Genomic DNA, 14268 nt, shown 5'->3' on the forward strand with positions numbered 1-14268 from the left:
TCTCTGAATACTTCAGTGTGTATGCAGAGTTTGGGAGTCCCCAAGGCTACTCTCAGTCTGACACCAGTCGCAAGCTCAGGGTCCCTCAGATAACCCTCGGCCTCAATAATTCGGTAGAGGGACTCTCAGAATGCACTGAAAGCTGTTATCCCCACGGTTCCGCTCTATTACCTGGAAAGGATACAGGTTAAAATCAGCCACGGGAAGGGGCGCCTGGGTGGCTCAGTCGGTTAAGCGTCCGACTTCAGCTCAGGTCACGATCTCGCGGTCCGTGAGTTCGAGCCCCGCATGGGGCTCTGGGCTGATGGCTGGGAGCCTGGAGCCTGCTTCCGATTCTGTGTCTCCCTCTCTCTCTGCCCCTCCCCCGTTCATGCTCTGTCTCTCTCTGTCTCAAAAATACATAAACATTAAAAAAAAAAATTCAGGGGCGCCTGGGTGGCGCAGTCGGTTAAGCGTCCGACTTCAGCCAGGTCACGATCTCGCAGTCCGTGAGTTCGAGCCCCGCGTCGGGCTCTGGGCTGATGGCTCGGAGCCTGGAGCCTGTTTCCGATTCTGTGTCTCCCTCTTTCTCTGCCCCTCCCCCGTTCATGCTCTGTCTCTCTCTGTCCCAAAAAAAAAAAAAAAAAAAAAAAAAAAAAAAAAAAAAAAAAAAAATTCAGCCACAGGAAGAGGCACCTGGGGCAGAATCCAGGGGGTTTCGGGCACCAGCTCCTAGCGGTCTCTCCCAGAGGGGTCGTGCGCAGCACTAACTGTGCCCGGCGGTGGCGGATCGTCCTGCACGTGGAGTGTCGCCAGCCAGGGAGGCTCACACGAGCCAAGGTGCCCAGAGCTTTTATTGCGGTTTGGCCGTAGCGATGTGGCTGGACACCTGTGAGGCTGACCTTAGTTTCCAGCCCCTCTGGAAATCAAGCCGATAGCAGGTGGGCCACAGGCCCCACCAGAAGTCACATTGTAGCCCAGGGCCCCCAGGTGAGAAAGACACTCGCACCAGACAGGAAATACCCAGGACTTAGAGATCACTTCCCAAGAGCTGAGGACAGAGACCAGGCGTCTCTTCGGGCATGGTTAATTCTTCACGAGACGGTCCATTTTGTAGAAATAGCAATATTCCCTCACGTATTCCCCGTGCAGATATAATACTTTTAGATCATCTTTCCTTTGTGCTCTGATTTTAACAGTAGAGCAACTTACATTCCTTAAAGCCGATTTTTCTCTCCCCAGAGCAAGGCCTAGTCTTGAGTCTAGTCTGGCTGCCATGTCTCTTTAATCTTCTTTAATTTGGAACATTTCCACACAATCTCTTTGTCTTTTATGACAGTGACATTTTGGAAGAATGCTATAATTCCCTTTCCCCCATTTTGCATATCATATTCCTGAGACTTCCCTTGTAATTAGGTTCAGATGATCCATTCTGGCTGGAACTCTATATTGGCAGTCCTTTTGAGAATATCACATATAGAGGCACACAGTCTGTCCCCCGTGGGTGGTGCTAATTTTTTTAAAAATGTTTATTTATTTTTGAGAGAGAGAGAAACAGAACATGAGCAGGGGAGGGGCAGAGAGAGAGAGGGAGACACAGAATCCAAAACAGGCTCCAGATTCCCAGCTGCCAGCACAAAGCCTGACGCAGGGCTTGAACCCATGAACCGTGAGATCATGACCTGAGCCGAAGTCGGACGCTCAACTGCCTGAGCCACCCAGGCGCCCCGGTGGTGCTAATTTTGACCACCCAGTCAAGGTATTCAGTTTCTCCACTACAAAATCACTGCTTTGTTTCTCTTGCAATCATAGGGCGACACTTTTTAAGACTTCACAAATATTTCCCTATAGATTTAGCATCCAGTGATGATTCTTGCCTTTTCCAGTCTTTACCATGGTCATTACAAAATGATTTTCTGCCTTAGTACCTCCTTCACATTGGCATTCTACAGGAAGCAAGAGCCCCCTACGCCTTAACCATTTGTTTATTTGTAGGGACTTGTGACTTTTTTTTAATGGATTGTAATATTACTGTAATTATTTGGGTGCTAAAATTGCTCCAAATTTGGACTTTTGTGGTATCCCCCATCCTTGTTTTGAGCACTTCTTTACTTGATGGCTGTCCTTTGTCCGTCTTTTACTTTACCCTCGCTCTGGAATCATCCATTTCTTGGAGCGTGGTATTTAACAACAAGGTCTGGATACCTAGCCTCCAGTGTCACTGACACTGTGGTGGCTTTGTTTCTTGGCCTCAGGGGATAGAACTGGCAGGTAGGAGCGTGTGTGTGTGCGTGTGTGTGTGTGTGTGTGCGCGCGCACGCACGCATGCATACATTCACATACATGTAAGTACATGCATACATAGGAGTAGATATTTCACTCTCATTAAAAATAAGAGAAATGTTACATAAAATTATACTGAAATACCATTTCTCACCCATGAGATTAGCAAAAATTCAAACACTATACTTTCTTGGGCAAAATGGCGGGAAATAGAGCACTCTCATGCATTGAAAGTAGGAACACAAGATGATACAGTCCCGAAGGAGGGGAACTTGACAGTTATTCAGCAATGGTCCCAGCAATTCGCTTCTAGAAATTTTCCCTAAAGATAGCAAAGTGCAGTGGTGCCCGGGTGGCTCAGTCGGTTAAGCATCTGACTCTCGGTTTTGGCTCAGGTCATGATCTCACAGTTCATGAGTTCAAGCCCCGTGTCAGGCTCTGCACTGACAACACAGAGCCTGTTGGGGATTTCTCTCTCCTTCTCTCTCTGCCCCTCCCTGGTTTGCTCTCCCTCAGAATGAACAAATAAGTAAGTAAATAAACATAAAGATAGTAAAGTGCAAAAGAGCATTAATAGTATACCACAACTCGTGTAAGAACGAAGGGGAAATAAGGAAATCTATGTATATCTGCTTGTCTTTATAAGAAGAAGCCCAAGAAGGATTATTCAGAAAATCATGAAGTTAGTCTCTTACAGTGGGTGGGAGGTAAGAGTGTGGAAGAGGTGTGTCACATTCATTTGAGTGTGCCTTTCTGTCCGGTCTGGACTCTTGAAAATATGCTAGTTCACCACATGATAAAAATTAAATAAGAAAAAAACAGTAAAAAATGAAGAATGCGAAGGCACGACAGTCTAAAGCTGAAAGAAAAGTTAAATTATATTTGAAACTAATACCATAGCCACCCTGAAGAGAGAAAAGAACTTATGGAAATAGCTAAGGAACATAGCACGTAACTATATCATATCACCTTAGCATTAGGTACAATGGGAGGGGGGGTAGAGGAATGAAACTGGGATCCTGAACAATTTTTAGTGGATTTGCTTATTGTAGTGGTAAGGAACAAGCCATTCTGAAACTTTTTTTTTTTTTAACCTTTATTTATTTTTGAGACAGAGAGAGACAGAGCATGAATGGGGGAGGGTCAGAGAGAGGGAGACCCAGAATCTGAAACAGGCTCCAGGCTCTGGGCTGTCAGCACAGAGCCTGATGTGGGGCTGTAACCCACAGACCGCGAGATCACGACCTGAGCTGAAGTCGGATGCTTAACCGACTGAGCCACCCAGGCGCCCCTCTGAAACCATTTTAGATGCATTACAGGTGCCACAGCATTTAATGGAGAATGTATAGTCTTTAAAAAAAATTTTTTTTTTTACTTTTTTAATGTATATTTATTTTTGAGAGACAGAGCATGAGCAGGAGAGGGGCAGAGAGAGAGGGAGACACAGAATCTGAAGCAGGCTCCAGGCTCCGAGCTGTCAGCACAGAACCCGATCCGGGGCTCGAACTCACAAACTGCGAGATCATGACTTGAGCCGAAGTTGGACTCAACCGACTGAGCCACCCAGACGCCCCTAAGATTTTATTTTTAAAGATTTTTTTTTATGTTTATTTATTTTTGATAGAGCACAAGTTGGGGAGGGGCAGAGAGAGAATGAGACACAGAATCCGAAGCAGGCTCCAGGCTCCGAGCTGTCAGCACAGAGCCCATGTGGGGCTCGAACCCATGAACCGTGAGATCATAACGTGAGCCGAAGTCGGACTCTTAACCGACTGAGCCACCCAGGTGCCTCGAAAGTGTAGTCTTCTCAACAGAGGGTGCTGAAACATTTGGGCTTCTGTATGCGCCTATATCCATGCCTCGCACCTCACCAAAAAATTAACTCAAAATGGTTAAGAGACTGAATGGAAAAAGTAAAAGTGTGAAACTTCTAGAAGGAAGCTCAGGAGAAATTCTTCATGACCTTGCATTAGGCAGGGAGTTCTTAGACACCAAAAGCATGATTCAGAAAAAAAAAAAAAAAAAAAAAAAAAAGATCGCTTGGATTTCGTCAAAACTTAAAACTTCTGCCGTCCATGCCTTTCTACAGGGAATCAGCCCTTCAAACCGGAGCTTATATCCCAGTTGGAGAGAGAAGAAAAGCTGTTGATGATGGAGACAGAAAGCCAGAGAGATGGGTGTTTAGGTAAGAGCCGCCCTGCAGTAACACAGCAGCTAGAGAGCCTATCCTAAGACATGAGTCAGAACAGGTCAGGCCCTAAGGCGTCTGTCCCCTCAGCTTCCCCTGGCTTTTCACATATTTCCCTGTGTTTATTTCCACTCACTCATTCTGTTCCGCACCGCCCCACTGCTGCCCAGGAGACCCGTCATGGTCACGCTTCTGCTTCAGCTCACTTGACTTGCTTTTCTCTTTGCCTTGAATGAATGGCTTGGTTAACAGAGGCATGGCCCTCGCTGTCTTCAGTGCCCCCTTGAGACAGCTGGTAGGCGTAAAATAAATCCACACAATCGAGGGATACTCCAGAGCGTTGTTTGTTTTCTGATGAATGCCTGTCCTGATTCTAATCATTTAGGTGTCCTTGAGTATCTATAGACACGTAGCCATTATTCTTAGAAGATTGAGGCTAGCCAGTCAACCAAAGTCGGGATCAAAAGTGATCGATGCCAACATCACAGCTGATTCTTCCCACGCAGCGGTTTCAACTGAGACACTCTTGCACTTACTTCCTATTCAAATGCCCAGCTCTTTATCTTTCCGTTCTGTCCTCTCTTTTCATCCTCTAGCATCTGAACCGTCTCTTGACCTAGCTACAGTTTTCTTAAAATTCTTTTTTTTTTTTTAAGTTTTTAAACTGTATTTATTTTGAGAGAGAGAGAGAATGTGTGTCAGCAGGGGAGAGGAGAGAGGGAATCCAAAGCGGGCTCCACACTGATAGCGTGGACACGGGGCTCCATCCCACAAACTGTGAGATCGTGGCCTTAGCCGGCTCAAGAGTTGGCCGCTTAACCAGCTGAGCCACCCAGGTGCCCCAGTTATCTTAAAATTCTTTTTTTTTTTTTTTAATTTTTTAAATGAATATTTGTTTTTGTGTGAGAGAGAGAGAGACACAGAATCTGAAGCAGGCTCCAGGCTCTGAGCTGTCAGCACAGACACAGCCCACATAGGGCTCGAACCCATGAACCGTGAGATCATAACCTGAGCCGAAGTTGGATGCTTAACCAACTGAGCCATCCAGACGCCCCTTAAAGTTCTTATTCAATTTGTTTAAACTTAAGCCCGCAAAACCATCAGTTCACCTATTTCTCCCACCCCTATCCCTGTCCTCTCAAAACCACCATCTCTTCTCTATATCTGCAAGCTTGGTGTTTTGTTGTTGTTGTTTTTAAAATTCTTCATATAAGAGAGATCCTATGGTGTTTGTCTTTCTCTGTCTGACTTACTTCACCCAGCATAATGGCTCAAGGTCCATCCATGTTGTCACAAAGGGCAAGATGCTTTTCTTCTTTATGGCTGAATCATATTCCATTTTATTTTTTATATATTTTATTATGTAAATTTATTGCATATGTTATATATTTATCTGGCACTGAACACAGAAACTTCCCATGCCTCTCCGTGGGTCTCAGACAGCTGCTCTCTCTGTTTCCTTTGATAATTTTAATTCTGTTATGGCTTAATTGGGATAGCAAACGTCACTGTGTTAATAATTGCTGCAGTTGTGACTTAACTTTATATGTCAACTTAACCTTAACTACACCTAAAGTTTTAACACAACCTTTCATAAATATTTGGTGATGTCTTACATGTGCCAGACATGTTTATCCAGAATTACAATTCCTTGCCACAACTTACTTTTTAATAGAAAACTTACCACATTTGCCTTAACTAACTTCAGACATAAAGAAAATGTGGGTAAAATGGCACGTTGCTAATAAAATAAGACAAATCCGTGTTTTAAGTTACACATATGCTTAGTAACTTTTGATCATTAATAGTGGTTCTGATATCAGATCTCACACTGTGATAGGCTGGCCAATTTTATGCTCTAATATATAAAGGGGAGTCTTTGTTTTCTGCATCTCACCCCCTCTGCTCCCACTCTTCATAACCTGTTCTTGTTTTCATACATTATATGTTTCCCCTGTGGACTGAATTAAAACTGCGATTCTAAAATTATAGCTTTGTGGCAAGTTGGGTGCTGGAGCCATTTTTCACATGGATGACTAGAGAGAGAATTCTTCTCAAGCTCATGTGGGACATCCACCAAGATAGACCACGTTCTGGGCCATAAGACACATCTTAACAAATTTTAAAAATAGAAATTACACAATTGTGCTCTCAGATCACAATTGAGTTATACTAGAAATCAATAAACTAAGTAAGTGGAAAATCCCGAAATGCATAGAGACTCAACAGCACGCTTGTAAATAATACGTGGGTCAAAGTAGAATCTCAAGAGAAATTTAAAAATATTTTGAACTAAATGAAAATGAAAACACAGCTCATAAAAATTTGTAGGACGCAGTGGAAGCAGTACTAGGAGGGAAACTTAAAGCCCTGAAGGCATATGTTGGAAGAGAAGCTCTAAAATCAATTGTCTAAGGTCCTACTGTAGTAAACTAGAAAAAGGAGAGCAAATTAAATCCAAAGTAAGCAGAAGAGAAGAAATAATAAGAATTAGAGCAGAAATCAAGTAGAAAACAGGAAGCCAATGGAGAAAAAAATGAAAATAGAGACTGGCTCTTTGAAAAATCATTAAAACCAGTAAGCTTCTAGTCAGGCAAACTAAGAAAAAAAGAGAGAGGATACAAATTACTATTATCAGACATGAAGGAGGGGACATCACCCAGGTCCTGTGGGCATTAAAAGAATAATAAAGGAATACTGTGGACAAACTCTATGCAAATATGATAGCCTCGATGAAATGGACCAATTCTGTGAAAGACGTAATTTGCCAAAACTTACGCAAGAAGAAATAGACGATCTGAATAAGCCTATACCTGTTGAAGAAATGGTAATTAAGAATCTTCCAAAACAGAAAGAACTCATTTAATCGTGGGGTAAAGCCGTGGAGACAGACAAGAAATCCTCAAAGTTTAAATATACTCTGATAGAGCTAAGTCTCAGATGTGGTTAGGAGAGTAGCCAGCTTTGTAAATATTTGTAATCAAAACATTATTGTTACTTTATCCTCTACTGCCTGCAAAATGCCTTGGTTTCTCTTACTATTTAAAAAGCTCAGTAAGAATGCAGGCTCATCTCAGCCTGGATTGCCTGAGTTGATACTCTTGACTAATTTATATTAAAGGAGAAGAGAAAAAGAAAATCTAAACTGAGATTTTTTTTTCTTAATTCATTATAACTAACTGTTTAAAGGGATTATTTGGTATTTACAACACATATAAAATTTTTGTTATTGAATTGGTTCATAGAGGGTGTTGGAATGATTGACTTTCTCAACCTCTAAAGCTAAAGGACTACTAAGAAGATGAAATAAATTCTCAGCTTTCTTCAAATGAGATTTTTTTTGAGAGAGACAGTGAGAGAGAGAGCAAGCTCGGGAGGGGTGGAGGGAGAGAGAGAATCTTAAGCAGGCTCCACAGCACAGAGCCTGATGCAGGGATCGATCCCACAATCCTGGGATCATAACCTGACTGGGATCATAACCTGAGCCAAAATCAAGAGTCAGATGCTCAACCTACTGAGCCACCCAGGTGCACCTCAACAAGACCTTTTAGTGTTTTTTTGCAGTGCATATTTTCTCCATCAAATTCATTTATTCAGTTCGTTTATGAATTTGATTTAACACAGTTTCTTATCAGCACCCTGCCATTGATACTAAGAGAGAACCTAAATGTTGAGAGAGGGAAAGGAAACGACAAGGTGTTTTGGTACACACCACTGGCTAAAGGAAATTAAAGTTAATGTCATTAAATGTGTGATCTTTTCCATAGAGCCTGAAACTAAGTAAAATGACCTTTTTCCCCCTTCCTGTAATGCTTTCACATTGTGAAGCCACTGGTCAAGACGAAACTTTAATCTCTTAAATATTTGAGACAGTCATATCAAAAATTACATACAAATTTCTGTTGAAAGAGCTGCTTTGTAAAAAATTGGGTTTTGACCAGCAAGCCTCTTTTCATGTCCTCAAGCCACCATGTCAGTCCCAAAAGATATAAAGTATTTAAACTGTATCTTTATGGATGTATACTGAGTGTTTTTGATGATACCAAGCAAAACTAGAAGGATTATGATGAACTCCAGCTGGACACCAAACTTCTCACATATAAGCTATTAACTTTGCCTCCTGTGGTATGTCCCTTCATTTCATGTTTAAGTGATAAAACATTAGTGTAATAACTGGAAACTTTGCTTTTGAGAAGCCAGAGACATCACTAAGTGCTTGGCTTTTTTTGAAGTATTGAGAGGCGTTATGTATGGATGTGCCATAAAGTGTTACCCTGAAGTTACTGCAGTGTCCCACAGCCTAGAGCCACCTTAGTCATCAGTGTGACATTTTGTTTCTTTTTTCTTATCTTTTCTTTTCTCTTCTATTCTCTTCTTTTCTTTCTTTTCTTTTTTTTTTTAAAGTTGGGGATAGTAGACAAAGTGGGTGGGGGGCTGAGTTAAATGGGTGATGGGCCTTAAGCAGGGCACTTTTCGGGATGAGCCCTAGGTTGTCATATGTAAGAGATGAATCACTGGGTTCTAACAAGACTACATGCTATGTTAACTAATTTGAATTTAAATTAAAAAAAATATTTATGGAAGAAAATTAACCTTAATAAAACATTTTCAGTAAAATAAAAATTTTAATTGGAAAAAAAATAAAATGCAGAACTAAAAAAAATAAAGTTGGAGATAGTATGGGTTTACTGGTAAGATTTTATACAAGAAGAAATACACTGTTTTGAGTTAGTTTAAAAGTTAAAAAGACTCAATCCAGAAGACATTCCTGCGACCTTTGCTTTTCTCATCAGCAGGTGCTACCCTAAGTGTAGCCCTGTCTCTCATACAGCTTTTCAGCCTTGTGGCAAAATCGCCATCACCACCTTCCCATGAAAAACAACATATCTTCATGCCCTGTTAGGTCTGTTTTACTGCTTTCTTTTCTGGATGCTATAGAGAATGTGCTGCCGGGTGTTAGGAAGGTACATGTTATGATGTCAGCCCTGCTGAATCCAGTGTTGGTAGGGAGGTACTCTTGGATTTGAGGATCTGCTGTCTGCTAGGAAGCTGAGTGTTAATAACTAAGCCACAAACCATTTCTACCCAAATGTGCCTGTCTTCAACTCTTCCGGTGCTTCAAATTTTCTGAACATTGAAGTATTTTTCCACTAAAAGGACACAAGCCAAAGTCAGTGTTCATTGAGCTTTTGGTTTTTGGTGATTTGCCTCAAAGTACACCTCCAGGTGCCAGGGAACTTGGCTGTGCTCACCTCCCTCAGCCTCCTTTCTTCCCCTGATGTCTTTGGAGTTGAATTCTGTCACAGTGTTTCACATTCTGACCTATACGATGGCCCTTGCTAATTGTGAAATATCTTTTGAAAAGAGGTGAATGTGATATGGCTTACAGTGACTTAGAAGAATTTATTATTCGCATGAAGATAAAGAGTTTATAGGGGCCCTATGATGCCTCATGCATAAAGGTCCGTGTTTACCTTTGCACGGTATTTAACACTGTCTCCTAACACACATACAGACGAAAACATTGCCATACCCACATGCCAGAGAGAAAAAAAGTTTTTTGTCCACTTGAATCTCCATTCTTCCCAATTTGAGAATTCCCCCTTCTTGGGATCTCCAGACAATCCACGATAAACCCAAAAATAATATGTATATGGTTTTACTAGACCTTTTGAACAGGGCCACCATGTTTGATATTTCCAGGTTGCGTTGCAAATCCCTGATTTTGAGGCATACAGATAGCTTGAATTATGTGGACCTTACTTATATTCCTGATACAACTGAAGAAGAACCACAGCCATTTTCTAAGTGTTCTTAGACATGGTAACATGAATTTTCCTGTAATTTCATGTCGTGATCTAAGTGCAAAATCTTAAAGTCTCTGAATAAAAACTTCCACTTCTGCACATATCTAAATTCTCTTTATCATTATAGGAGCCAAGAGTCAACATAATATGGAGAGTAGTCAAGCAGTGGGATTAGGCTACATTTCCCCCAAAGAGCCTTCTTCCCGGAAGACCTGGCAACAAAGTACAGGCGGGTTAACCAGGTGTCAAGATGCCATGAAAAATTTTCAAAGGAATATTTCTCAGTTGCAAAACCGAGGTGATTTCCCCTGCCAGGTTTGGGCAGGAGTGCCAGTTCATGTTCCTGAAGATGAGAACTATATATTGACTCATATAGAGGATGTTTCCAATTGCATAAAAAGTCAAGAATTTCCATCTTGGAGAGCCCAGCATTCTTGGAGGAAAATGTATCTGACAGAGTCACATAATTATCAGTGTAGGTGTCAGCAAATTTTGATGAAAAATAATTTCTGTAAGTGTGACAGCACCAGTTGGATCACACCACACAATGATAATCTGGGAGTACACAGATCAGAAAAAATTTACAGCTGCCATGACTGTGGAGAAAACCTCATGAAGGTTTCACTGCTTAATCAAGACTTAATCAAAACAGGGCAAAAGCCCTACTCCTGTAATGAGTACAGAAAAGCCTTCAGTGACGACTCCAACTCTGAAGTTTATCAGCAGTTACACTTAGAAGGGAAAACCCATACCTACAGTCCATGTGGAAAGGGCTGTAGTTATAGTTCAGTTCTTCATATTCATCAAAGTGTTCATAGAAGAGATGATTGTGTTTTTGAGAGTTCACCTCTGCAATCCCATCAGAGAGTACATACAGAAGAGAAGCCATATAAATGTGGATATGGTGAGAACTTCAGTCAGCCCTCCTCTCTCAATACTTGTGGACTTGTTCACACGGGACAGACGTCCTATAGATGCAATATTTATGAGAAAGCCTTCAATCATAGCTTAGACCTTAATAGTATTTTTAGGATCCATACTAAGGAGAAACCCCATGAATATGAGGAGAATGGGGGTGTCTTTAATCAGAGTTCTTGTCTCCAAGTCTACCAGAAAATTCACACTGGAGAGAAACTATACACAGATGTAGAATATGAGAAGGGTTTTCTTTGTAGCTCAAATCTTAACATTCAGCATAGAGTTCACATGGAAGAGATTCCTTATAGTTCTGAGGAATGTGGTAATAACTTCAGTCTGGACTCACATTTGCAGGACCTTCAGATAGTCCATACTAGGGAACAACCATATAAACATTATGCATGTGGTAACAGCTTCAGCCAAAATTCATATCTTCAAGGTCATCAGAAAATTCACATCGGAGAGAAAGCTTACAAGGACTGTGGGAATGGCTTCAGTTGGAGTTCAAAACTGAAAGATCATCAGAGAGTCCACACTGGAGAGAAACCGTACAAATGCAATGCATGTGGTAAAGGCTTCAGTCATAGATCAGTTCTTAATGTTCACCAGAGAGTCCACACAGGAGAGAAACCTTATAAATGTGAGGAGTGTGATAAAGGATTCAGTCGGAGTTCATACCTTCAAGCCCATCAGAGAGTCCACACTGGAGAAAAACCATACAAATGTGAAGAGTGTGGGAAGGGCTTCAGTCGCAATTCATACCTTCAAGGCCACCAGAGAGTTCACACTGGAGAAAAACCATACAAGTGCGAGGAGTGTGGGAAGGGCTTCAGTCGGAGTTCACACCTTCAAGGCCACCAGAGAGTTCACACTGGAGAAAAACCATTCAAATGTGAGGAGTGTGGGAAGGGATTCAGTTGGAGCTTTAATCTTCAAATTCATCAGAGGGTTCATACAGGAGAGAAACCCTATAAATGTGGAGAATGTGGTAAGGGCTTCAGTAAGGCCTCAACCCTCCTGGCCCACCAGAGAGTCCACACAGGAGAGAAGCCATACCAATGTGATGAGTGTGGTAAGAGCTTCAGTCAGAGATCTTATCTTCAAAGCCATCAGAGTGTCCACACTGGAGAGAGACCATATATATGTGAGGTGTGTGGGAAGGGCTTCAGTCAGAGAGCATATCTTCAAGGTCATCAAAGAGTCCACACTAGAGTGAAACCATATAAATGTGAGATGTGTGGGAAGGGTTTTAGTCAGAGTTCACGTCTTGAAGCACATCGGAGGGTCCACACAGGAGGGAAACCATACAAATGTGAGGTATGCACAAAGGGCTTCAGTGAGAGTTCACGTCTTCAAGCGCATCAGAGGGTCCACACAGAAGGGAGGCCCTATAAATGTGAACAGTGTGGTAAAGGTTTCAGTGGGTTTTCAAGTCTTCAAGCTCATCACAGAGTCCACACTGGGGAAAAACCATACAAATGTGAGGTGTGTGGAAAGGGCTTCAGTCAGAGATCAAACCTTCAGGCTCATCAGAGAGTCCACACAGGAGAGAAACCATACAAATGTGATGCGTGTGGTAAGGGTTTCCGTTGGAGCTCAGGTCTACTTATTCATCAGAGAGTCCATAGTGGTGACAAATTCTATAAAAGCGAAGAGTATGGTAAGGATTATCCTTCATCAGAGAATCCATACAGAAATGAAGATCTATAAAACCGTTATATTTGTTTTGAAGTCCTCAAATGGGAACTGAAATTTTCCACTCCCTAGAGTTCTTATAGTAGACAAAATTTCTTTCATGAAAATGTTTCTGCCCAGCCTCAACATTCATAATAGTCAGGAGACCACACTATGGAGACATCTAACAAGAGAGTCTCCATAAGGGGTTTTCTCACAATTTTAAGATTCATTGCATGTGACTTGTACTAGAGTACAGACCAGAGTAACAAAAGTACAGTGAAGAGCGTGCCTAAATCTATGTTTACTCTAATGTAAGCTTAATGAGAAAAGGGGCTTCACTTATTTACTGAGTTTTTAAAACCATGACATTGCATAACTCAGTGTAGGTGCTCAGTACTTTTTACTAAATAACTAAAAATGTATAAAAGTGTCATGTTTGAAAATTTTATTAAGCTTATTTACCCCAACAAGATCATTTAAAAATGTATTTGGAGGAGGAATCCTGCAAGTAACCTTAACATAAGCACTTCAAGTGGGAAAATATTTGAAATGTAGAATATCAAGCAATATTGTCATCTGAAATTACACGAATTGGGTTGTAACCCTGTTGAGATTGGTTCCCATCCTTTGTCTTGTCTTAAACAGGGATGAGCTGAATTCTTATCATTTGGTCTCTTTCTATACAGTATTCCATCAGTTTAAGTTTAGCGCTGTGTGTGTGTGTGTGTGTGTGTGTGTGTGTGTGTGTGTGTACACATATGTGCACTTTAAATGACAGTACAAATTGATAAACAATGTTTCTGGTTGCACTGCATTTTACATAATTGACTTTTTACTCCTGCCCTGTGTGTTAAGACAGAGTTTTCCTGTAATATTTGCAAAGTGTCAGAAATGGTTGCTAATGAAAAGTACTTTCTTAATAAATGTCAAAATTACAATACTTTGCTTTTTTAGTCTTCACGTTTCTGTCAAAGTTCTTTTGATTTGATTTTTGTTTTTAGTCAAAATTTTTATTGGAAACTTTTTTTTTTTAATTTAAATTCATCTTAGTTAACATACAGTGTAGTCTTGGCTTCAGGAGTAGAACCCAGTGATTCATCTCTTACATATGACACTGGTCTGACTGATTTCCACCTGGAAACTTAGAATAATAATTTATGATAAGACCATCTTAATAATATAAAGGGATTTGTACAATGAGGGTAATTTTTTAAACCAGAAATAAATAGATAAATTTCTCCCAAATTCCTATAAAAATGGAATTATAGAAAGTAAGGAATCAATCTATAATGATAGGAAAGAATTATACATATTGTGTCGGTGAAAATGTGGATAGTACCTTCAAAATATCCAGTTAATTTAAGTCTGCATACATATATGTTCAAATACGTGTTTCATAGATAATGTGTGAAAGAT

At 41.0% G+C, this 14268-nt stretch overlaps 1 protein-coding gene across 3 annotated transcripts in view; it reads left to right on the forward strand.

Moving 5' to 3' along the window:
• ZNF112 (zinc finger protein 112) overlaps window positions 1–13792 on the forward strand; it is a 33765-nt gene extending 19973 nt beyond the window's left edge. For all 3 annotated transcript variants that reach the window (XM_003997732.6, XM_019819424.3, XM_019819425.3), the window contains 2 exons: window positions 4352–4447; window positions 10385–13792. In XM_003997732.6, coding sequence (XP_003997781.3) covers window positions 4352–4447; window positions 10385–12885 — 2597 coding nt within the window. In that variant the 3' untranslated portion in view covers window positions 12886–13792. The remainder of the gene's footprint in view (window positions 1–4351; window positions 4448–10384) is intronic.
• The last annotated feature ends 476 nt before the right edge of the window (window positions 13793–14268 follow it).

The sequence above is a fragment of the Felis catus genome, chromosome E2, assembly GCF_018350175.1.
Source record: "Felis catus isolate Fca126 chromosome E2, F.catus_Fca126_mat1.0, whole genome shotgun sequence".
NCBI classification, from domain to species: Eukaryota; Metazoa; Chordata; class Mammalia; order Carnivora; family Felidae; genus Felis; species Felis catus.